This window comes from Gymnoscopelus microlampas (assembly GCF_963454915.1).
Source record: "Gymnoscopelus microlampas genome assembly, chromosome: 6".
NCBI lineage: Eukaryota > Metazoa > Chordata > Actinopteri > Myctophiformes > Myctophidae > Gymnoscopelus > Gymnoscopelus microlampas.
The window spans coordinates 14,044,181-14,069,930 of record NC_139943.1 but is presented as its reverse complement, the minus strand read 5'-3'; the positions used below and the strand labels follow the sequence as shown (position 1 = coordinate 14,069,930).

Here is a 25,750-nt window from a genome sequence, read left to right as displayed (position 1 = left end):
TCTGAAAATATTTTGTGTCAGGACCCCCCGTACAAGATTTGAGTATTAAAATGTAACGAACATATCCTGAATATTTCAATTTTTTGTAGATCGGCTATTTTCAAATAGCCGATGTATACAGTATATGGTTAAAGTGGTTCAGTTGATTTTGATGCTATATTAAGTCATTTTGCTGGGGACCCTCTGTGTGTGAACTCTAGTTGCTTCTTTTGGGCTTGTTTTCGTAGACCTGTCCACTTGTTTCTTTCACAAAACCTGGCAACACACACTACTTTCAGATGTAGCAGCTTTCAAGTGGTTAGGGATGTTTTTCTTTTTCACCATGCAGGTGGGTAGCTTGACAAAAGCTACCTCACTAGATTTTCAGCACCACATCAACATAAATTAGCACAACAGATGAGTGCACTTTGTTCATCACATCGAAGAGCGAATTATCCATCTCCATTTGTAGCTTTTACAGTCCTATGTTTTATTCAGTCACTCGTGTCATAACAGTGTCCTCAGCCACATACATTACCAACTACATTAGATACAAAGTAGCTTCAATGTAGCAAGATACTTTTACTAAGTGACTTCTAGTGTAGATACCTAGTACTTACCTACAGTATTTAGAAAGAGAGCTTTTAGTGGTTGGCCAGTTATTTCTTATGAAGAGTAACTAGCTATAGCTACATTTCAAGTAGCTTGCCAAACACTGGCTGTACGCAAGGACAAAATAAGCTGTTAAAGTCATGATGCATTTTGAATAGCGGCTCGGCCCCATTTCATTTACATTATCAATGGCTACTGGCCTGCATCCCATCTTTCAATTATCATTCTTTGTTAAGGCCTTTTTATTCAGCTTGTCTGACGTGAGTCATCACTGGGTCCTCCTGCAACGTTGAGCCCAATGTATCCTAAACGTCAGAGGGGCCGCGAGCGAGTCTGAGGCGGTAATGAGTTTGTGCGAGAAGACGGGGTCAGGACACAGTGTGTGTGTGTGTTAATTAATCTGTTCCCCGGGTGGGAGGAACTGAAGCGAGATGATGAGATTTAAGGGAGTAAATGGGTGTGCAGCTCTCGAGCTGTCCTCCGTTTGAGTGAGCGAGCGAGCCGGGTTAGAGAGGCTGGGCGAATGGCCGTTGCCGTAGTAACCAGACAACTTCCAACAAGCCCATGTCGCTCAGTCAGTCAGTCATGACAGGCCCGCAGCTCCCAGGAACATCAAACCGAAAGAACATGGTGTCCCTAGACAGACAGAGGTGTACTATTCACAATGTGTCAAGTGGGGATCATTTTCTACCTTTGTGCTAGTGACAAGTAATCACTGATCTTCAGCTATACAGTAATATCTTCTGTTAATGTGACTCTGAGAGTGTGCCAATGGAAGCAAATCCATTTGGCTTCATCTCTGAGTTACATTAAACCGGAATTAAACCTTAGGCCGGCTTGTTATCCAATTCAGGTTAAAGAATAGAGCAGACTGCATAAGGCTGACCTTACAGTACACTGTGATGTAAGCAACACAGCTGGTGCTAATCAAATCCATAATGGGTGTATTAGATTTGGGGTGTGTCAACGTGCAGGCATTGACCAGTAGGGCACACCCATGGCTCTGGTCACACCTAAATCTAACACACCTATTAATTAATTTCATTACCTGCAGCTGTGTTGCTTAATAGCCTGCCGTGTCTTTAATCTGCTGTGGGTTTGAACCCTGAAATGGAAAACAAATGACAAAATAAACCATATGATTTCAGGATTTTACTGTATATAAATAATAACTGATCAATAAGTTAAAAAACGTGACGTGTTCAATTGTTCATTTCAACACGACACAGCCGTGGGGCTTAAATCAAATGTCACGTGTGTGTGTGTGCGGCGAGGTGGCCCCACAAAACCCCAAAACTGTATATTTCTCATTAAATTTAAATGGATATGGGGAGAATTTCTCATTCCAACGTGGCACCGAGCCCGCGACGTGTCGGGCCTGATCCGTCAACGCTTTGCCAGTAACGTCGTTAAGATCCAAAACGCCTGCTTTGGGGAGGGGGGGGTGGGGGCGGGAGACAGCACCTGTCTATGCGTTTCCTCCTGTCAGTTCCTCTCAACGCGCACATATAGGATCTGCTTTAGTTTCTTTTTTTTCTTCTTTTTTTTTATCCAGGGGACAGTCTTGGCATCCAGGTGTGTGTGCCAGATCTGCTGCGTGTGCCCAGGGCTCCTGATGGCATCCAAGCCCCCGTGGTAATCAGCTCACTCTGCCTGCTGTTGCAGCCTCCACCCTCCTTCCTACTCCTCCTCCAGTGGCTCGTTGCAGAAACATCTGGTGATTTTACATGCAGCACACACCACCTGCCAGACAGACACCTCAACACACGGGCAAGACGCAAGGAGCAAGCAGCAAAGCGTTCTCCGCTCCTCCACCGTACGGTAACGCCACCACCAGTGGGTGGACAAAGTGTATATCGCTGTTGTCGGGCAGAAACCTCTTATCTCCATATTTTTTACTTTTTGTATTTTTTTTCCCGTAAATCGACGGCCTACGTGATACTACAGCGTCACACAAAAGTATCAAACATAGCAGGTTTTGAGCTTGCAGAAACGCTATTTTTGAAACTTTTGAATTTGAATCCTGAAAAGTGAACAGTTTTGGACATTGTTTTTAATGAGTAATATCTTTTTAATATGCATTGCTGTATTAAAATTTAAAACAAAGTTTAAAAAGAAGAAAGAAAAAAATGAAAATCCGACTTTTTCAAAAATAGTGAAAATGGCAGATCTTTTTCACTATATTTTAAATAGGGCTTAAGTGGGTAATTCCTAATATATTTTTGTACGTTTAGGTCCCAACTAAGAGTCCCTTCCTGGTTCCTTTCTGGTGGTTGCAAAAGTGCAATATTTCTATTATTATACCGGTACGACACTCAAGTAAATACGCTTAGTTACTGGCCACCACTGGCTACCACACACATCACTGGGGATGAGGATACATGCTGACAAACTGGTGGCTCTGGAGACAGATCATGATAAACGCTGAGGGTTCCAAAGAGCATGATATTAGGAAACCGCTGAGTCATTAGATTTGGTGACAGCGACTGGGAGTTTTTTTTCCCCGTTTTTTTTTAAGACTTGCATGCATTAACCCATTAAGACCTGAGGCCGATTCTACAAATGCCTTCTAAATCAGTAGCCCTCTTTTCGTGCCAAGGACCCCATGTATTTGGCCACGGACCAAAAATAGTGTGAGCTTGTAGATCTGCTATTTTTGAGAACCAATGTTCTCAAATGTTCAAGAGTTTTTTGAAAAACGTATGTTGCTATACAGACAGTATGATATAGCTAAATTCTAAAATTACACAGATGCTTTGCCGGACTTAAAGGAGTAGTTCACCCAAAATATGACTTATTTTCTATCAATTACACACCCCATAAAGCCTTGAATTCATGGAGTTTTTTGGTTTTTGACGTATTCCTGAGCCAACGATTTGATGATTTTGCCGGTAATCAAATTATTGGCTTAGGGATGCGACAAAAACATTTTTTTTTGGAGGGTGAACTACTCCTTTAATGGGTTAATAACCAGCCACATTGAATTTTAGCTCATGAAGGATAACAGGCATGATGTAATTTTCATCATGCCAGTGGTCCTTCATAAACTATTTTTTTTAAATGTGGCTGCTTTGTACATGCAAAAACTATAAACTAAATAACAATAATACTGTAACAATAATAGTAATACAAATAATTAATTAAAATGTATTGTGTTAGCTGCATCGAGATGAAAGAAAACACAACCGCATTATGCAGCAATTAAGTCAATTTAATCATAGAAGCACAAGGCATTAACATATCTGTATTTTTTTTTATCAAATAACATTTATAAAACTATTGTGCAAAACAATGTCATTTTTATCTTCTTCAAAGGCTCCGCACCAGTGGATAGTCATTGTCCTCTTAAATTAGGTACAAGTATGCATAATTTAAACAGCAATGGTAAGCTTATATACTATATATACATTTTTACACAGACCTGGTTCTTGGGCGCCCCATGACTCAACGATAAGGAATGAGGCGACTTTTACAATCAGCAAGAAAGTCAATAACCTGTACAGAAAAAAAATAATGATATAAAGAAGTGATGGAATTGTCTTGCTGTTTGGCAGACGCCTCTAAAGCATGATTTATACTTAGTTGCATGCCGTGACGTGCATCGAAAGTAGCCGAGCTTGTAGATTGGCTATTTTTGGTGCACAAAACCGCCGCTACTGTAAGTATAAATCATGCTTAGGAAACCCAGGCATTTGGCTATTCTTTAAGTGTTAAAAAGTTGAACAATTTCAAACAGCATTTTTAAAATCTGGACAGGACTGTACAAACAACAGTTAAAACTTGTCAAACATGCAGTCTACAAGCAAATCAAAACCAAATTCACAAAAATAGGAAATAAATACAACAGTATAGATACATTTCAAGTTACTATACTTTTTTTGTCAAAAGAGATTAACCAGAATCATGGTAGGCTCTGTCTTTACTTACTATTGGCATACATAGTAAGGCTAGAAAACAAACACATTACTTTTTCTGATGAACTATCCCTTAATAAGTTGAATTATCTTTGACTTATATGTTGAAATTAAGGAGTTTTGAAATGCAGAAAAACCAGACACTTTCATAGGAACCACCTTGTGCTGACAGATTTTGACAGTAGTTCATGGCATCTTTGTGCATTTTCACACTTTTTAAATAGGGTCCGTTTTCCTTTTTTGATTTAGTTGTGGACTCTTTAACAGCCATTCTACATGTGTTTTCCAGTATGTCCATTGCTCAGAGTCACTTAGTGTTTCTCCACCTCACACACATACAGCAGATGGTCCTCTGGGGACTTCCCATGGCTCTTGCTGAGGTGCAGCTTGATGGCATGCTTGCTGGCAAATTTACGGACACAGAGCTGACAGCGGTACACCGGCCCGCTGCCGCCGCAGTCATCTTGCGACTGTGGCGACAGGAAAGAGTCCAGGGGCACTAGTTTCTCCGTCAGAGTCTTAGAGTCTCTAACAGTCTGTTTGGGGGACAGTTTGGCCAAGTCCCTAATTCTGAAACCCAGGTGGGCTTCCAGGTGGCAGATATAGGCAGCTGGGGTTCTGATCTGCGAGGCACAGTCACTGCAGTAGAACACTGGCTGACCCGAATCCAAGTTCTTCAGGAATTTGGTTCTGCCGGTTCGCCTCAGTTGGTATTTGACGTTAGCCAGCCAGTGGCTGATGGTGGTCATTGATAGGCCAGTGAAATGGGACACGTGCATTCTCTCCTGCGGGCTGAGGTCGTTGATGATGTACTTCCCATCGGACGTCTGCCGTAGACCGCTGGCGAACTGGGCCTGCAGTAGGAGCAGGTGCTGGGGGTTCCAGTTGGAATGACGGCCCTTGCGCTTGTGGCCGTGTAGAGACCCTTCCGCCTCGTCCGGGGTGGAGCCCACCACCTCGGCCCTGTCCGCGATGCGGGACCGCTGGGGGGGCTTGGGCACGTGGTGAGACTGCGTCAGATTCCTCAGCATGTCCGATATGTCAGACAAGGCGTTCTCGTGGAGGGGGCTGCTGGACGTGTAGGGCGACACCACCGTTAGCTTTGCAGGGGTGATGAGAGCGGAGGGGGAGACAGACGAAGCTGTGGACGAGGGGGTCAGGGGTGCAGAGCCCACGGAGCCTCGTCTGTCACTCTTCCCTTTAGTCAGGTCCATGGGTTGGTCATCGCTGGGCTGGCAGAAGCTGCGGTCCGCCTTAGGCTCCGGCTTTTTGGTCTGTGCGGGTGGGGCGGCCACGGCGGCTCTCTCGCCCATGCTCTGGCTCAGCCTAGAAAGCAGGCTCAGGGGATCTTGGTTTGGCAGGGACGGCTTCGCAGCCTTCCCCAGGTGGATGTTCATCACTGACTGAAGAGCACTTAGGGGGTTGACGAAAGGCTGCTCAGGAGGCAGGTGGCCCGTGATGATGGTGGTGCTGCAGCTCAGAGCGGAGGCCAGCGGGGATTTGACGCCAGACTCCCTCTTGGGTGCCGTCGCCGGGGACGACCTGTCACCGTGGCTGCCCTTGTCGCTGTCGGCCGGGGTCACGGCCCTCCACTCCCGAGGCGAGTCGGCTCCGCCTCCTCCCTTGACGGACTCGCCGGCCTCGCTGCTGCAGGGCGAGAGACGCGGCTCCCTCTTGGGAGACCGCTGCCGCACGCTCTGCTCCACTTTGGCTACTTTCTCGGTCACCTTCTTCACCAGCTCCTCCATGGCCTGGAAGTTGTTGCTGGGGAGGGGGGAGGACTGGGTGAGGGGCGGGGAGATGAGAGGCTGGTTCTTGACAAGGGAGGAGAGGGATATGTCGGCCCCGGAGAACATGAACTTCAGCGGGGAGTTCTTCTCCGAGCCGACCTGGGAGAGCTTCAGGGCGTTGGGGAACTGGTAAGCAGCGTGGATGCTGGGGTAGCCCCCCCAGCTGGGGTTCCCACTCTGAGCCTTGCTGATGGCCGAGGTCACAGTGTTCTCCAGAGACTTGAGGATGTCCAGGCCTCCCTTGGGGCTCTCCTTCAGGTCCTCTTCAGTCAGATAGTTATACTTGGTAGTGTCGAATTTTTCCTCCTTCTCTTCGTCTTCCTCCTTTCCTTGTACGCCGGACTCCTGCTTTTCACTTTTGATCATCTCCTCCCTGGTGCATACCTCCTCCACCTCCTCCTTCTTGATCTCTCGGAGGGGAGGGGAGGAGGCCGGGGGAGTCGCGGTGATCGGCGGCGGCGGTGGGGAGAAGGTGGAGGGAGCGAGGGGGACCGACTGCACCCTCTCCTCGGTGGGAGTGGCCACCCGGGCGGGGCTCGGGCAGGTGGCCTCGGGGAGCGGCCGGATCCTCTTCCCCACGGAGCTGGTCACCCGCAGGAAGTGGCCCGTCACCATCATGTGCGTCCTCAGCTCCTGCAGTGTGTTGTGGGAGCTCCCGCACTCCATGCACTTGAGGATCTGTGATTTGTTGGACTCGAACTGCCAAGCGTAGCTGCTGCCGTTCTGGTGGCCATAGCGGTTATTAGGGGCGGCGTACGGGCTGAAGGGGCTCTTCTGCGAGGCGTCGCTCGCGTCCGAGTGCGAGAGCTTGGATTTGGGGGTCCCTTCTCTGGAGTGCGGAGAGGCGGTGCGCTCCAAACCCACAAAGCTCCGTTTCCTAGAAGATATGGTTTTGACCGCCACGGGGACCACCGGCTCCTTCAGAGGCACTTTCTGGTAGTGTTTGGTCTTGATCATGTGGACGCTGAGATCCTGGAGGGACTCGAAGGAGTGTCCACAGTACATGCATTTCAGAACCTTCTGGGCGTCCTCCTTCCCTTCCATCTCCATCAGCGACCGCTTGCGGGGCTTAGACCATCGCTTCCCGCCGCTCCCGGCCCTGTCGTGGTTGTCGTCGCGGTAGTGGCCGGTGTCGTTCATGTGCACCGTCAGCTCCACCAGGGTGTCGTAGGCGGCGCTGCAGCCCTTGCAGCGGAACTTGCTGGCCCCGGTGAAGATGGAGCCGAACAGCCTGGGGTTCTGCCGGTGGAGCTGCACCGTGCTGAAGAGGCTGGGTTCGGACTGAGGCGGGAGGCGGCCCTGGGACGCGTGCTGCTGCAGCGTCTTGGCCACCGCAGACTGGTGCCAGTCGTAGCTACTGCTGCTGCAGCTGCTGCTGCTACTGGTGCTGTTGCTGCGAACCGGCTTCTCCACAGGAGCTGCGGTCTGCGTGGTGGGGGGCGCGGGGTTAAAGTTCAGAGGTGACCAGAAGGAGGTGGTCAGGAAGCTCGAGTAGATGGTCTTCATCTGTTCCAGGGTGTCCATGCCTATGGCGGGCATCTCGGCTCCGCCGTTCATGAGCGGCGCCGTCGCGGCCAAGTTGCCCTCCTCTGTTTTCACGGAGGGGCTCTCAAAGTCCGATAGGTTGTCGCTGGCCGCCTCGTCGCTCACGTGCGACTCGCTGTCCATCTCCTGTCCAGAGAGGTCCGCAGCAGCAGGCCCGCCGGGCTCCGGGTCGTCGCACGCGCCGGGCTCCTCCTCGTCGGGCCCGACGCCGCAATCAGTCAGGTCATCGTCGTTTACGGAGAGGTCGTCCCGAGAGGCCAGGGTGTCGTCTCCCCCCACCTCTGTGTCCTCTCCGGCGTGCTCCTTTGCCTCCTCAGGAGAGTATACTGTGAGACAAAAAGAAGGAGAGAGAGATCTGTCTTAGAATAGCAGGTGGCAATCACATTGTGTTAGACCAACGGTTCCCAAACTTTTCCATGCCACGGACCCCCAAACAGCCATAGCCTCTGGCTGTTGAAAATGGCTTAAAACAAAGCTTGTACATCAGCTATTTCTGCTATTTTGGACTTTTCTTTTAAATGTTTAAACATTTTGAATAATGTTGACAATAATGACATGCACAAAATAGTGATGCCACAAAATAGTGATTAAACGGGCACAGTAATTGTATTAAATCAAGTCAAATTGAATATATAAATTCTATGATTTTTCTTTTGTTTGTAAAATGTTTTCTTTTTTTTGGCCACCCTGCCGACAAGGGGTTTTTCAATTTGCAAGGGGAGAGGAAAAGCACTTTGAAACCCTTAGTGTGTTAGAATAACTGGAGGAAAAAACAAAAAGTTTCCTATGTTGCTATGTGTGCCCGAGGACTCCCAGGGATAAATGAGCCATCTGTGTGGGAGCCTTTAACCCATTGAGGCCTGAGGTTCCGATTCTGCAAAATGTCTTCTAAATCCTAACTGTTTTCTGAAAAACCTATGCTTCTATATCAGTGGTGCTCAAACTTTTTCATGTCAAGGACCCCCAAAATGATATGTATTTGGCCGCGGACCCCCATCTCAAAATATGTTGTTCCAGGGACCCCCAGAAGCAAAGATTTGAGTTAAAAATGTTCGCTTTGAAAAAATATATTTGCACACATTTTCTAGATTTAAAAAAAATAGCAGATCTACAAGATCGTAGCGCGGCACTCGGTGCCGCGCTATGAGCTTGTATATCTGCTATTTTTGAATAGCCAAAGTGTAAAATAATGCTTTTTAGCTCAAATCAAAACGTGACACAGATGCGTCCCAGGTCTTAATGGGTTAAAGCTGCGCTGAGAAATTACAGTCATCCCATTCCACCTCATCAGCCGTTGAGGTGTTATTTTCCTCCAGGCGAGCCTGTATTTATACACTCTACCCCAGCCACACGGAACTTATGCCTCCCCTCTCTTCACTCCTTCTATTGGAAGGAAAACAAAAAAAAGAAAGAAATATCTTGGCAAAAACATAATGCGCCATTTTATTTATCTCAGGGCGCAACAGCTTGAAATGAAAACTAAATCTGAAATTAATGAAGCCCAATCTCGCCGTGGCATTCTCCTCTGGGGTAATAAATGAGTTGGATCAACCTCCATCTGTCAGTTAATATGTCTGACGCCTCTTCATCTGCCTCTCTGCCGAGGGTGTGCACGTGCACGGCAAAACATCCATGCACGCACGCCCCCCACACGCTGGCTGGCATTGGCACGCTCACACGTGTGGACATGCTATATACGTACTATATACTGTTTATATACACAACACACACACACACACGGGCTGGATGAATAAAACCAAATATCACAATATTTTGACCAAATGCATGAATATTGGGATTTTGTGGACAATATTAATTTCACACCATCCCAGACGATATCTAGTCTCATATCACGATATCAATAACACACACACACACACACACACACACACACACACACACACACACACACACACACACACACACACACACACACACACACACACACACACACAGAGAGAGGTTTGGTCGTTACAAGGAAGGGATGTGAGGTTTATGTTCATGGAAAATATTCGGTCTGAATTGACGTCCTTCAGAGTAATGCGCTGTGCAGTGACTTCATTAGTCTCATAAAGGGTGTTAGAGCTGCATCCATGCAGGAGGACACTTTATTCTGATGGACAATCCCAGAGGTCCCTAACAGGTGCTGGGCGTCACGCAGTCACATCACCACGATGTCACATCTCACATCAAAGACAGCAGGGCTAAGATATATAAATAAATAACAGGAGAGAAGAAAGTAGGGATGGACAGAGAGAGAGACGGAGAGAGAGAGATAGAGAACATGAAAAAAAGAAAGGTGGCTCTATGTGAGAGTGGTGATGGCGTATGTGTGTGTGTGTGTGTGTGTGTGTGTGTGTGTGTGTGTGTGTGTGTGTGTGTATGCGGGAGGTGGGGGTGATGGCACTGCATAAGCGACCTGTCACTTTGCATACGGACGCCCACAGCTCACCTCAAGACAGGTGACAAGAGTGTGTGTGTGTGTGTGCGTGTGCGTGTGTGTGTGTGTGTGTGTGTGTGTGTGTGCGTGCGTGCGTGTGTGCGTGCGTGAGTGCGTTTGGGTGTATAATGTGAGTATGAGTGTGCGTGAGTGCGTTTGGGTGTATAATGTGCGTATGAGTGTGCCTGAGTGCGTTTGGATATATAATGTGCGTATGAGCAAGGAAAGACATCCTGCTGTGCCATGCGTCTCAGGGGACAGTGCACCCACCCCTCCCCCCCCTGCACCCTGCTGTCCTTGGAGAATGATGGTGGTCTGTGGTGGCACGCCGTCCCTTCGTTCACTGTCACTCTCTGTCAGCGCTAAGTGGGACAAATGTCTCCGTGGTCAGGCCATGTCACCAGCATCACTCTGCTCTGCCCCTTTGTTTTCGCTGTCCACTTCACTCTTGCAAGACGCTCAACATTAGCCAATGTTGAGCAAAAGAAAAAGGAAAAAAAAGTAAACAGAAAATGCACCCCCCCCCCCACAGCAAAGTCTGATTCCAAAACAGCGGAATTTTAGGCCGGACCGCGGTGTGAAAAGCGAAAAAAAAACTTGAACGTTCTAGGTACACGCGCACGCAAGCGCACACACACACACACACACACACACACACACACACACACACAGGTCCAACGTGCACACGAGCACAACCCGAATAAACACACCATAAACCCCCCCTCACCCCACCCTGCACACACACACACACACACCGGTCCAACGTGCACACGAGCACAACCCGAATAAACACACCATAAACCCCCCCTCACCCCACCCTGCACACACACACACACACGCACTCAAACGCGTCCAGTCTAAACAAAAATGTCATTGGTGAAATAACTCCTCGTTTCCAGTGCTAAACAGCCAATCTCCAGTCGGGCCTTGAAGCGGGTCTGATCCGGGCCCCTGGTGGTGGTGGGGGGGGGGGGGTCGGGCAGAATCAAGCAGGTAACCCCCCCTGCTAATGGAGACCTGGCAGGTATAGAGCCCAGGCTCCGTCCCTGCCGGAGATTCGGTTTGTCAGTGGGTATCCATTACCTGTCAGTCTCCGCTTATCGGCCCCGACAGCTCTGATCAAAGGATGTCGTCGGGCCCCGGTCCGCCTGGCAGTCAGCGGCGCGTCGTTTGTTAAAGAGGGCCAAGCAGGGTGTAAATAAAATGACATGATCACTTCCCTGGCCCCTCATGTTCTGGACACAATTATGATAATGTGAATAGGAGCGGAAAAGGGGGGTGTGGCGGTGGGTTAACCCATTCAATCCCGGGAACGCATCTGTGTGTCATTTTAAGATTTCTTTGAGCTATATTCAAAAATAGCCGCTTGAAGATCTGCTATTTTTTAAGCGAACATTTAAGCGAACATTTGTAGCTCAAATCTTTGCTTCTGGGGGGGAGGGGTCCCTGGAGCAAAATATTTTACAAATGTTCGCTTTAAAAAAACGATATATTCAATGATTTGCACTCTGTGCCGCGCTATGAGCTTGTATATCTGCTATTTTTGAAGAGCCAAAGAAATCTAAAAATGACACACATGCTTTCTCGGTCTTGATGGATTAAAATCTTTCACTCTCGTTAAATCTCTCACACACGCAAACAGGCGAGGGTGACCGCATCACCCCATACAAACCACCCTTAGTCCCCTCCCTTTATCTCAGGAAGCAGTGTTGCCATGTCCACACTTTGGGCTTGTTTTTCTGTGAAGTCACTTGTAAATATTGGTAGTTGGTAGGTTGCGGGGTTTTTTGTTTTTCAACTTTTCCTAATGTTGTTAATGTTGTTAACCCATAAAGACCTGAGGCGATTCTTAAAAATGTTTTCTAAATCCTAACAGTTTTTTGAAAAAAAAATCCCCAAAAAATGTTTCAATATTTTTCAAAAATAGCAGATCTACAAGCTCATAGCGCGGCACTCGGTGCCGCGGTATGAGCTTGTATATCTGCTATTTTTGAATAGCCAAAGAAATCTAAAGTGACACAGATGCTTTCCAGGGATTAATGGGTTAATGTTGTTTAAACCAGTGGTTCTCAAACATTTTCATTGTCAAGGACCCCCAAATTAATATGTATTTGACCATCTGAAAATAGTTTGTGCCGGGGACCCCCATACAAGATTTGTGTAGATAAAATGTTATGATGTTTTGAAAATAGCCAATCTACAAGCTTCTAGATCGGCTATTTTCAATTAGCCGATGCATATATAGGGTTGAACTGGTTCTGCTGATTTTGATGCTGTGTGTGTGCTCATGCAGCCTAGTCACTTTTTTGGTTGTTTTTTTTTCCTTCGTAAACCTGGCCGCTTGTTTCTCTCACAAAATCTGGCAATACTCGCAGAAAGTATGTTTGTGAGCAGGTCTCATTCCCAGTCAGGATGAGGTGGTTAATATAATACTGTGTTTGCATTCTGACCAGCTGGCAGTGATGGAAGAAGTACTCACATGTTTTACTTAAGTAAAAGTATCAATACTGCAATGTAGATATACTCTGTTACAAGTAGAAGTCCCGTATTCAAAATGTACTTGAATAAAAGTACAAAAGTATCTAAATCAAAATATACTTAAAGTACCAAAAGTAAAAGTGCTCATTGTGCAGAATGGTCCATTTCACAAGTTCAAAATCATAATGTATAAAAAAAATCTTTTGAAAATAGCCGATCTACAAGCTCAAAAGTAAAAGTATATAGTAAAAGTATTGAAAATTGTAAATACTGAAGAAAGCAAAAATACCTCAAAATTGTACTTAAGTACAGTAAATGTACTTAGTTATTTTCCACCACTGCCAGCTGGTCACAGATGTCAGCTTGGATCAACGGTAATAACTGTAATACTGCTTGATCGAGCTGGCAGGCCACCTTATCAACATCATTTTGGGAAAAAAAGATTATTTGGTGTATTTCCTCACCTTCCCAAAACATTTCCACAAGCTGTTTGTTTACCAGGGATATGCACGGTCTGTTAACCCATTCAATACGGGAACGCATCTGTGTCATTTTAGATTTTAGCTATAACCATTATTTCATACTTTGGCTATTCAAAAATAGCAGATGCACAAGCTAGTAGATCTGCTATTTTTTGAAAAATCCTGAAGATTTGCGCCAATCTTTGAATATATATATATATATATATATATATATATATATATATATATATATATATATATATATATATATATATATATATATATATATATATATATATATATATATATACACACACACACATCATTTTGGTGGGTCCTTGATATGAGAATGTTTGAGCACCACTGATATAGACCAGGGGTCTTCAACGTTTTCAGCCCAAGGACCCCCTAGCTGAGAGAGAGATGAAGCAGGGACCCCCTCTATATTGTGTTTTAGATTCAACTGTTTGACGTTTGTTGACGTTTACTGTTCTTCTTCCCTCTACACCTACACCTCTTTGCCAAAAATAGCCGCTAGTGTTCAAGTGGTTAAGGTAAAAAAATAAATCATATCACAGAAAGATTTGGCGGACCCCCTGTAGTAACTCTGAGGACCCCCTAGGGGTCCCGGACCCCCTGTTGAAGACCCCTGATATAGACGAATCCACAGAGCACTCCCCTGGCACAATCATAACTGCGGTGTCAGAATGCACACCGCAGCAGAAGTCTGACACCGCAGCGCATAGTGGATTCATCTATAGCAACATACAGTACGTTTTTCAGAAACCAGTTAGGATTAACGGTTAAGATATTTCTAGATGCGTTCCCGGTTTTGAATGGATTAAAATGGTGCAGCAACTTCCTGAAGTGCTCAAGGTAACTTATTTCTCTGCGTTACTTTGAGCAACCGTGCCGTTTTCAGCATTGTGACGCGGCGGGTGCCTCAGAGGTCACGGGTACATTTGTGGGAAAGAAATACCTTCCACAACGTAAACACAACCAGCATGTAATGGATAACCGAGTCAGAATGTTCACTGGAGTAGTCTATAGAGCGTGCCAAAATTCCTGAAAGGGGCGTCAACAAGTGTCTTTTGGTAGCGGCGGACATCTTTGAGGGGTAAAAACCAGCTTGACTTAACATTGCCCAAAGCCACGCCCAATGCCAACGCCCCCCGTGGTGACGACGCGTTGGCACGCTTAATACGTCCATTCAGGGAAGTTACACGTGGTTTCCCCCATTTGGATTTCACGTGAGAAAGACATTAATCCATTAAGACCGGGAACGCATCAGTGTCATTTTAAGAGTTCTTTGGCTGTTCAAAAATAGCAGATATACAAGCTCATAGGTGCCACGCTATAGAGCTTGAAGATGTGCTATTTTTTGAAAAAACTTGGAAAATGTGTGCAAATCTTTGAATATATATATATGTTTTGAAGCGAACATTTTTAACTCCGATCTGTGCTTCTGGGGGTCCCTGGAACAACCTATTTTGAGATGGGGGGCCAAATACATATCATTTTGACATGGAAAAGTTGGAGCACCACTGATATAGCAACATACTGTTAGGATTTAGAAAACATTTTTAGATATGTATGTGGCCGCAGGCCCCCATCTCAAAATGTTTTCTTCCAGGGACCCCCAGAAGCAAAGATTTGAGTTACAAATGTTTGCTTTACATATATATATATATATATATATTCAAAGATAAAAAAAAAAATAGGATATCTGCTATTGAATGGGTTAATTGTTGTCTGAATGAAACAATTTTACTGAATCAACAACTGATTTCATGTGTGGTTTATACTTAGTTGAGCGCTGGTTCATACTTAGCAAATCTACAAGCAGATGCACAAGCTTACAGCGTGTCACAGTGCGACGTGTTGTGAGCTTGTAGATCTGCTTAATTTAAATTTTAGACTATTTGAATTGTCGGTTACATTATCATTTAACCGTCAGTGAAATTAGTGGCACACATCCATATTGTTTATATCATGTCTCTAGGTACGGGAATCGGCAGGGGGTTTTAGGTTCTGATTCAATATGTATTGGTTATCTTAATTATTGTAATTATGTAAATACAGAGTGCCGTGCTATGAGCTTGTAGATCTGCTATTTTCGAAAAATAAATTGTGAAAATGTGTGCAAATCTTTGAAAATATATATACATTTTTAACTCAAATCTTTGCTGCTGGGGGTCCCTGGAACAAATTATTTTGAGATTGTGGGGTCCACGGACAAATACATATAATTTTGGGTGGTCCTTGACATGGAAAAAGTTTGAGAACCACTGATATAGCAACATAATTTCTTTTTTCAAAAATACTGTTAGAAGACCTTTGTAGAACCCCCAGAAGCAAAGATTTGAGTAAAAAATGTTGGCTTTAAAAACCATATATATTCAAAGATTTGTTTTCACAATTTTTCTGAAGAAAAAAACAGATATAGAAGCTCGTAGTGCGGCACTCGGCGACTCGCTATGAGCTTGTAGATCTGCAATTTTTGATTAGCCCAATGTATAGAATTATGGTTATAGCTAAAAATCTAAAATGACAGTATACGTTCCCGGATTGAATGGGTTAATAAACAGCACGGCATCCAGTTATGCTTACGTTTCACTAGCGTCTGATCACATGCTAAACACCAGAGAGGACAAGCTAGTGCACATGCGTCTTACATCATGGCTCAAGACAAATCAGTCATGTGATCATTGATCTTGAACAGTCGTTCACAAACATTTTCATGTCAAGGACCCCCAAATTAATTTGGCCGAGGACCCCCATCTGAACATATTTTGTGCCAGGAGTCAGGGACCCCCATACAAGATTTGTATTGTTAAAATGTTTAAAAAATATTCGACATTGGCCAATTTTTTTTCAATCGTTTTTGAGAATAGCAAGTCTACAAGCTCACATCGTGCCGCGATGCAATGCGCTTGGAGCCTGTAGATCGGCTATTTTCAAATAGCCGATGTATAAAGGGTGAACTGATTTTGATGCTACACGTATATTAACTAATTTAGATGCATGCAACCCCCCCAAGGACCCCCTGGGCGTTCCCGGACCCCACTTTGAGAACCACAGTTGTAGGTGATGTATTGTTTGTAGTCCTTGATGATAATATTGTTTTCCATTTTATGTAGAGTATATTCTTTTGTCTTCCTGCCCAGTTACCACAGATGCAAATGAGCTATTATAGCTAACACTGGGCCAACAGTTCTGTTGGGCTGGGCACGGCCCCTGTTAAGTGAATAAACAAATACAAATAGGAAATGTTCACGTGTTGTTTCAGCATTGTTTTACCTGCTTTGAACATAATAACACTTTCATCCCTCTATAGTGTGCTACAGTACAGCGATGACGTCTCTCTGTAGACCAGCGTGTAAGTTACTACCAGTGTGGGTTCCCACCGCTTATATTCAATGGAAGTTTTTTGTTGTTGTATTGGATAAATGAAGAAAATAAGCTCTGTGGCAAACAAAAGCTTATGATATTAACCACTTAAACCATCTGGTCTTAATGAAATGGACTTGAGTTGCCACTGTACATGGACTGCTTTGTCCCGTCTACACCAAATATATTCACCGGAAATAGCCGATCTTCTTGTCGCAATGCGCGACATTGTGAGCTTGTAGATCAGCCATTTTTGGTTAACGTTTCCCCAAGAACAGGGATGATGAAGTAGTTAACACGTTTTTCTCGGTTTTGTTTGTTTTTCCAACAAGATAATATCCACAAATCTACAGTTTTTAATGATTATTGAAACACAAGCAATAACAGCTTCAAAATTTACAGTTGAGATATTATTAGCCACTTAAACCCAACACCAAATCGTGAAAATACAATCTACAAGGCAAGCTATCTACAACACGTTGCATTGCCAGGCGTTGTGAGCTTGTATGTCTGCCCCAGAATAATGACACTAAAGGGGATATAAATATCTTAGGCTCATGTTAACCACAGACCATTAGTCTATTTCCTGCATAAATCAAACATTCCTCTGGGTAAAAACATTGTATTTGTGAGGGAACCCATTACCAGCTCACTTCCGGGTATTAAGAATACAATTGTAGCACTCTTGTTATACTCTTGCATTGCTCTTACAATATCTATTCTAGAGTCATACAATTTAGGCCATCGTCCGAAGAAATCCATCTTTGCACCTTTCACCCCTCCTTCGTCTTTTGAAACTTAGGAAGAAAACGTGTAGAATTCATCCTGTTCATTATGTGCCTATTGTGCATTGCTCATATTTTTAAAAAATGCTATTTTCGATGCGCAACACGGCACACAACTACGTACAAATCAGGCTTTAGTTCTGAAATCGCATCGTGACGATGACGCGATGCAGGAGAGAGTGACGTCTAAAAGGATGGCTTATGAAAACCTAGAGAGCCACGGCGCAGTCCCAGGCAATTTAAAATGCAAAACAAAAACCATTACGTCTGAGCACTATCTGTTAATTTAATCCCCAATGACTGATAATCCATCACACAGGGCGACAACCACATCCAATTATTCTCCCTGGCTTGACTGACAACAGAGGTGATTTATCAAGCTAATAAAAAGTGATGGGAGTATAGAGGCTCCCTCCGAGTAAAGAAAAAAAAAGGATTATGAATACAACAATACACTTGGATGCCGTCTTAACTAATATCCAGGCATATGCTGTAGGGCCGATGTATGCACTTCCCGATAATCTAGGTGTGTGTGTGTGTGTGTGTGTGTGTGTGTGTGTGTGTGTGTGATGATAGAGTGAGCCAGTACCATGTGGGGGAAAGACAAGAATCATTAGGTTTCATGAATGATTCCCGGTCATAAAGCGTGAAAGCAGCTCTGTGTGCCATGACTCTGTGTGTGTGTGTGTGTGTGTGTGTGTGTGTGTGTGTGTGTGTGTGTGTGTGTGTGTGTGTGTGTGTGTGTGTGTGTGTGTGCAGGCAGCGGGGTATTACAGGGGTAAGGAGCCACACTTCCACACAATCAACATCTCAGTCACGCCTCGCGCACGAATAGCAACAAATAGCGACAAATACGCCCCGATACCACCGCCGCCGCCGAGAAACTACGCTACAGTGGAGCCTCACGTGTAGAAACAGCACCATCACACCTGCGAACGCAATCTGAAAGTACACTACACACACACCCTCGCGTAAATATAAATAAATGTCAGTCGGCATGGTTACGACACCACCTTGCGACACACACACACACACACACACACACACACATACATATGTGCCTGTACGTGCAAGCGATGAGAAAAGACAGTATGACGTGTTGGCATGCAGGAAGCATTCCTGTGGAGTATCATTTTCATAAACATAAGGGCCGCAGACAAGCAGGGAGAGATGATCTGATAGAAGCACTGCTGCTGCTGCTGCTGCTGCTGCTGCTGCTGCAGCGCTGTTCTGTTCTGATGATCAGGAACAACACACACACACACACACACACACACACACACACACACACACACACACACACACACACACACACACACACACACACACACACACACACACACACACACACACACACACACACACACACACAGACAGACAGACAGACAGACAGACAGACAGAAGGCTGATTAAGCAGGTAGGTGCAGTGGCTGCCTGTATTCCAAAAGTCATTCAGTCTCTCTCCCTCTCTCTCTCTCTATCTCTCCTGGCTTCTTTTTTCTCTTCTTCAAGTGCAGTTAAAGGCACTGGCTGTGTTTATTAAATGGACATTACACAGATGATTATGATGACACAGATGAAGTGATTATACGGCATACCGACCAACGACAAATATAATTGTCACTGTCGGGCGGAAAAACTTGTATGTCCAAAACTGTTACTTTTCAGGAAGTCACAGTCATTGTTTCAGGAAGTAACAAGTTATTATTTTAATCGCAGGCTTGTTTTGATAAATATGAAATCCCACGCAGCCTTAACCACATTCAATCTGGCCTCCCTAGTTTGGGCATATCATTAAATGCGAAAATGTTCAAGACATAAAAATTTAAAAAGCTGATCAACAAGCTGACAAGTGTGCCGTGTGTGCATGTGTGCGTGTGCGTGTGTGTGTGTGCGTGTGTGTGTGTGCGTGTGTGTGTGTGTGTGTGTGTGTGTGTGTGTGTGTGCGTGTGCATGTGTACACTACAGTTCTGCATCAAGCTGTATGAGAGCCTTGTAGCCCTGGGTTGACCTTACCCTTGGTCAGCCACCCCCCCCCCCCCACACACACACAGCTGGGGAAGCGTCCAGCGAGCGGTAAGCTAGATCACACCCAAAAACACTGGCGTAAACAGGATGTGTCATTAATGCGGCGGTAATGGCTCAGGAGGTAGAGTGGCCGCCTGGGAATCGGAAGGTTCCCGGTTCGATCCCCCCTGGGTTAGCATTGAAGTGTCCTTGAGCAAGACACTGAACCCCTAACTGCTTCTGATGAGCAGGGTGGTGCCAAGTGCCAACAATAGCGATTGGAGATCAGCTATTTTCAGCAAAGAGATTATATAGGGCTTAAGTAGTAATAATCCTCTGGCTTTATGGCATTAATAAATAAGAAGGTGTACTTTAATTTTTCAACCCGAAAAGAAAACAATACTGTACAGTATTGTGTAAGCATAAGCTTCAATGGGTGCCGTGGAGGGTACCAGGCAACCAGTTTGTTTATAAAATAGTAACATAAACAGATTTGTTGACAAAATATAATAAAAATGGCTTAAGGGAGGACAATGCCTCTTAAAATGTAAGAGGCATTGCATAATGAATGTGCAGGCAGTGTGTAGGATGAGAGCGCCATTTCAGCTAGACTAAACTATTTCAAACATGGCCTAGGGCTAGGCCTATCTGTGTCAAATGCAGGGCTGTGTGTGTGTGTGTGTGTGTGTCAAACGCAGGTCTACGTGTGTGAACGCAGGCCTACGTACTGTATGTATGCCAAACGCAGGCCTACCTGTCTGAGTGAAGAGTGTTAATCAAGGCTAATAAAAAATATTGACCTGGACAGGGTTAGACCATATAATGCAAAGAGATAATGTGTAGGGCTTGTATAAGCTTTAGAACATGCCAAGTTGATTGCAGAATGTTATTATAAATATGCCGCATTTCAGCTGGACCCTATACCGTTGCTTTTATTTCCTATTGCATAATAGTTGAAGATTTCTACTGTAATATCACTGTAATATCTTACATTTACAGTTTTATCTAGACTTGGCCCATATCATGGTTGGGTATATGATTTCATTAGTTTGCACCCAAATGAAAACATACCTCTATCATATGGTAAACGTTTTACAATAGAGTGGAAGAGGGGTGTAGAATAGGCCTAAATCCTCAGAATACACTTTTTTTTAAATGGAAAAATAGGATGGACAGGTGTCACAGAGCATCCTCTTGCAGATACATTTTCCCCATATGTAACCCTAAGTTACACATTTATATTGAATTGTATGATATGCTTGTAACTTGTAGATTCTTGTAGATCCTTTAATATCTTTTTGTTTATCTTCTCAGGAAGATGCTGTTATGGGGGAGCGGCCTGTTGAAGCCTAGCTGTGTAGTTGGGTGATTCTGGCCTGAAGACCTGATTGAGGGGTGCCTAGCTGATTGATTAGCACATGAGGAGCATCTTGGGTGGATTGCTATTGTTCTGTGGTTGGTTGATTAGAAATCCAAGGGTGGAGTCTGCAAAGTATATAAAGGGAACAGCTCAGTGGAAGGGGAGGCTGACAAGGGGAGGCTGACTTTAAAACAGTTGTTTTTTTGTTATATATATATATATTTTTTTTGTTGTCCTGGCCTGGAACCAATTAAAAATCTAGTTTTTCTGCAAGCCTGCCCCTGATCCATTTGTGACACTTTTCAGGTTTTCATTGACTTTGTGCCAATCTACACTTTGTAACAACAGGTATACGATAACCAGGGGTTATAGAGAAAATAAGACATGAAGTGCAGCAGTATTGTAAGACAAAGGGATGTTAAACTGTTATAATTGTTTGTACACAGTGAAATCCTCAGTGTTCCATTTGTTACTCTGAGAGTGTACAAATGGAACCGGAAGGGTCTATTTGATTCCATCTGAATACTCGGACTTAGATTATTGGTAAATGTTAACCTTGTAATCACCGCCTGGAGTTGTGTTTTCCGCTAGAAGACTGCAGTGTGCCAAGAACCTTGAGTTAATAGGAGACGGTTGTCTGAGAGAGAAAACATTCTATCTGGGTGGTCCCAATCTCACCAGCAACTTCACTTGAAGATTACAACGTTTTATGACAAGTTTAACAGTAAAACCTTAATGCTAGGTATTTGTAGAGAAGAAAAGGACGATCAAACAGGGATGAAAAGAGAAGGAAAGAGATGAGAGCCTCTAGTAGCTGGTGATTTCTTTTAATCCAAGTATTACCATTCCATTAATGAGTATGAACATGGAATGTAGTGGTCTAGAGCAGGAGTTTTCAACCCTTTTCAAATCAATTGAAATTTTGTGCGAAGGGCCCCCAAAAGACAATATTATTTAGTTATATTAATAATCATACAACTGTCTGTCTATACTGTAGGTGTGGAGATAACAGATAATCATTTTCACAACTGTCCAAAGTTTTCAAAAATAGCTGTTCTATAAGCTATGTTCCAAAATCGCATTGCGATGTGATGCATTGTGAGTTTGTACTGCAGATCAGCCATTTAAAAAAAATAAAATAAGGTTTTAAGTGGTCAAACCTTTGATCTGAACAGTCATTCTTATACATTCTCCAAAATCCTAATCGCGAAATTAAGCTGTTGCTCATTTTGCTGGGGAGTGGGGACCCCTCCGGAACCCCCTCCAAGTACCCGTAATGACCCCACTGTGAGAACCACTGCTCCCGAGGTCACCCTTTAATTTGATTTGATTTGTTAGACGTCATAAAAGAAAAACACATGTTTATCAAGAGAAACGTCAAGGATATAAACACAACAAAGTCACAAGACTTTATTGTCTTTGGTCTGAGAACCCATTTCGAGAGAGGAGACTAAATTTAGTCCGAGAAGAGGCCCCTTACATCTCGTGTCAGGCCAGCCGAGGCAAAGATCAGAGAAGCGAGAGGAGAGGGTTAAACTGTGTCTCAGAGCGTGATGAGTGTTTCTTATTCCTGACATGTGTACAGTACTTTTAACTGGACCCTGTCGCCCTTAAACCAACACAGCCCCTCAGCGGGGGGCCCTTACTGACAGGAAGCAGCCTTAGAACACTACAGGGCAGGAAGTCACCTCGGTCTCAATCAAAAAACCACAAACCGCCGACTTCCACTCAGTCACTCACTCTCCCTCCTCTCTCTCTCTAGTTTCCCAGCAGCAAAGAAGTAACTCTCCTTAAATAGATTAGAATAATTTAGCTTGAAAACACAGCCCCCATTCTGTCAAAATATCCAGAGATCACTAAGATACTCAGCAAGCCTTTATGCCACGCAGAGATTTGTCATAGTAACACAAATTCGGGATCATTCACTTTCAGTCAAAATGTGGATTTTCTCTCTCTCTTTTATCTTCATGGGGCCAGGGCAAAACACCCGACAGAATAAACATCCAACAGGTGATCAGTGGTCGTTCTAACGAGACCTTATTAACCCCTGTTAACGGCATGGCTTCCATGTGGATCTCTGATATCATGTTGATGACGTCATAGTCAGTGGTAGTGTTTCTAAAATTGTCCTGGTTTTCACTGCAACAATAATAGAACTAGAAAGAATAATATTAATAATATTATAGTCTCCAAAGTACTAAAGTGTACTATACTATAGCCCTTTTGGGCAATCACACTAATAATCATAATTATTAATAATAATATATTCAGTAAAAATGTATCTTTCATGACATAGGCTAAGGCACAGAGGGATACTGTTCTACTCAAATGTTCAGCCTCCAAGGCTATTTCACCAGGCTAAGTATCTATAAAAAAACCTGACTTGGATGACTTTGTCAGGTTTTTTTTTCCTAATGTTTTTATTTGTGCGCGTGTTCTCTACCCCCTGATGGCATTGTGAATACATTGTGTCCGCTGATTGTAGTGCAGGATGTGTGCTATGGGAGATGGGAAAAACAGAGAGAGATCATTCTGGCCCCAGGCTCAGCTTAGGGCTAAAGCATGTCAAAGCACATGGCGAGGACAGACAGAGAGAGAGAGAGAGAGAGAGAGAGAGAGAGAGAGAGAGAGAGAGAGAGAGAGAGAGCGCGAGCGAGAGATGGAGAGAGATGGAGAGAGGGAGACAGAGAGAGGGAGACAGAGAGAGAAAGAGAGGTTGAGAGAGGGAGGGAGAGAGAACCACACACACACACACACACACACACACACACACACACACACACACACACATGCACACACAGCTCCAACCCTAGGTTGATTATTGTGTTATGACTGGACCTCAAAGAGGCCAGCTGAACATACAGGCCTTCAGGACCTGACATTCACTCATTTATCTGACACGAAACCAGCCAGAAAGACATAAAGGTCTCCCTCACACACTCTAACATAAACAGTTATGTGATGATCAAGGGAGCGAGGCAGCTCCAACTCGTAAAAAAAAAAGCTTCCAATCCCAGGCTTTTGGGAACTGGAGGTGGTGCGATGACCAACGCGGATACAAACAGAGAAGACAAAAAGCCAGGCTACACAGCTTACACAGGTGCAGAAACCACATCATAACAACAACACTAAAACGGTTTGTGGCGAATTATTGCCTGGCAAATTCCGCGTCCCACGCAGTGCTGCCCTCCTTATCGAGTTTATCTTGTCTGATGACGCACATCCAGTTGGACAGAGTTCTTTTATCCCAGTAGTTAAACAATCGTATGCCAAGGATCCCCAAATGTACTTGAATTGGACCCCATAAGAGAATATTTATCAACATTTGTCAACAATTGTTAAAATTGCTAAAAAATAAAAATAAAAATAAAATAGGGCTTAAGTATTTAAACTATTCTTCATTTCACTGGGGACCCCCTGGAACCCCCTAAAGCATTCCTTGCGGATCCCCGGACCCCACTTTGAGTACCGCTGGCTTACACAGGTGTGGAACCACATCATAACAACAACACAAGTTTGTTGCCTAGCAAAAGAAAACCCAGCGTCCCACGCAGTGCTGCCCTCCGTATCCAGCCTATCTTGTCTGACACACAGCCATTTGGACAGAGTTCTTTTACACTTCCCTGAACAATCCCACATCTCTGCCCCCCCCGCCCCCCCTGCCGCCCCCCCCCCAACCCCCCTGCCGCCCCCCCAGCCCCCACCCTACACCCTCAGCAGAGTGCCCCCAACCCAGCAGTCCTCTGACTCCATGGATCATATATTTTAACTGCTCTTTCTTTCCCCTTGCCTTAGATTAATGAGGCCTCCTGACGATTGTGTGACTCTGGCATAGGTCACCTAGCTAGCTCTCTACTGGGACTGTAGCAGGGTAGAGGGGGGGGGGGGGGGGTGTGTGCTGGGCCAGGGCTTGGAGGATGGCAGTGTCAGGATGGGAGAAGGACACAGAATCGGACTGGATCTCTGGAATAATGTTCGGCTATAGGAGGAGGCCTTCACCTGGGGTGGGGGGGGGGCTCGGACCAGCACCGGAGCAAAGGGATTCTGGAACGGCCAAACAGCCAAGCCACTCTCACAACAACAAACAGCTGCTGCTATGATCGCCTAGCAACGAGGAGGTGATGGACGCAGGCTGAAGATGGATGACCACCATAAATCACACTGGTGTGTAGGAGGAGGAGGAGGAGGTCGGAGAGACGGGAACAAGAAGGAGGACAAAAACAAAACAAGCTTTTTTTCCCTCTCTCTCTCTCTCCCCGTTTCTGCAGGCCTGGCAGCGATGCCGGCCTCGCCTTGACCTCTCACTGTACTCTTTTATTCATGATTGTTGTGGACGGATGGACGGCAGAAACCAAGGACTCTCTCTTCTGGGCAAAAAAACCCTGATGGAAAGTTGTAGGTAATGCTTTATGGGTAATTCAAACCACTGCGATTTTTCTCCGAAACGTTCTAATGCGTATATGCTCCAATTGCCGATCTACAAGTTCACGCACAGTCACAACGAACTTGTATGTTGGCTACTTTCCCCGTGGGGACACCGTTGTACAAGAAAGTATAAATCAGGCTTAAAACGTTTTCGTCTCTTCGCAAATCTTTGGTCTGAACCAGGCATTACATTCGCTTCTAACAAATCCAGTGGATGATATTTTAGTGTCTAATTGCACTCTATTGAGGCCGGTGTGTATGTGTGTCTGTGTCTGTGTGTTCTGTGTTGTGTGCGTGTGTGTGTCCTTCCTAGCCTAGAAACAAAGTTTGCTTTCTGCAGATGCAACGATTCCACTAACTTTTTTTTATTTATTTATATAATGATAATAATAATGACACACTACCTTTCATAAAACAACCCCTCCAGGCAAGGCAATCTGGGTAGTGTAGTTGCGGAATAAACATCCCTGGGCTATCTGATTATGGCCTACTGCTGTGGTGCTGGTGTCTAGTAACACAGGGAGAGAGCGCTCAGCCATCCATCACGCAGTGAGTGTCTGTCTA

General features: G+C 44.8%; 1 protein-coding gene across 1 annotated transcript in view; it reads right to left on the bottom strand.

Annotated features, from left to right (window-relative positions):
• Nucleotides 1-3,791: 3,791 nt before the first annotated feature.
• Nucleotides 3,792-25,750, bottom strand: part of LOC311047276 (teashirt homolog 3-like) — a 29,382-nt gene continuing 7,423 nt past the window's right edge. Inside the window, exon 2 of the mRNA XM_084059931.1 lies at nucleotides 3,792-8,166. Coding sequence (XP_083916057.1) covers nucleotides 4,817-8,166 — 3,350 coding nt within the window. The 3' untranslated portion in view covers nucleotides 3,792-4,816. The remainder of the gene's footprint in view (nucleotides 8,167-25,750) is intronic.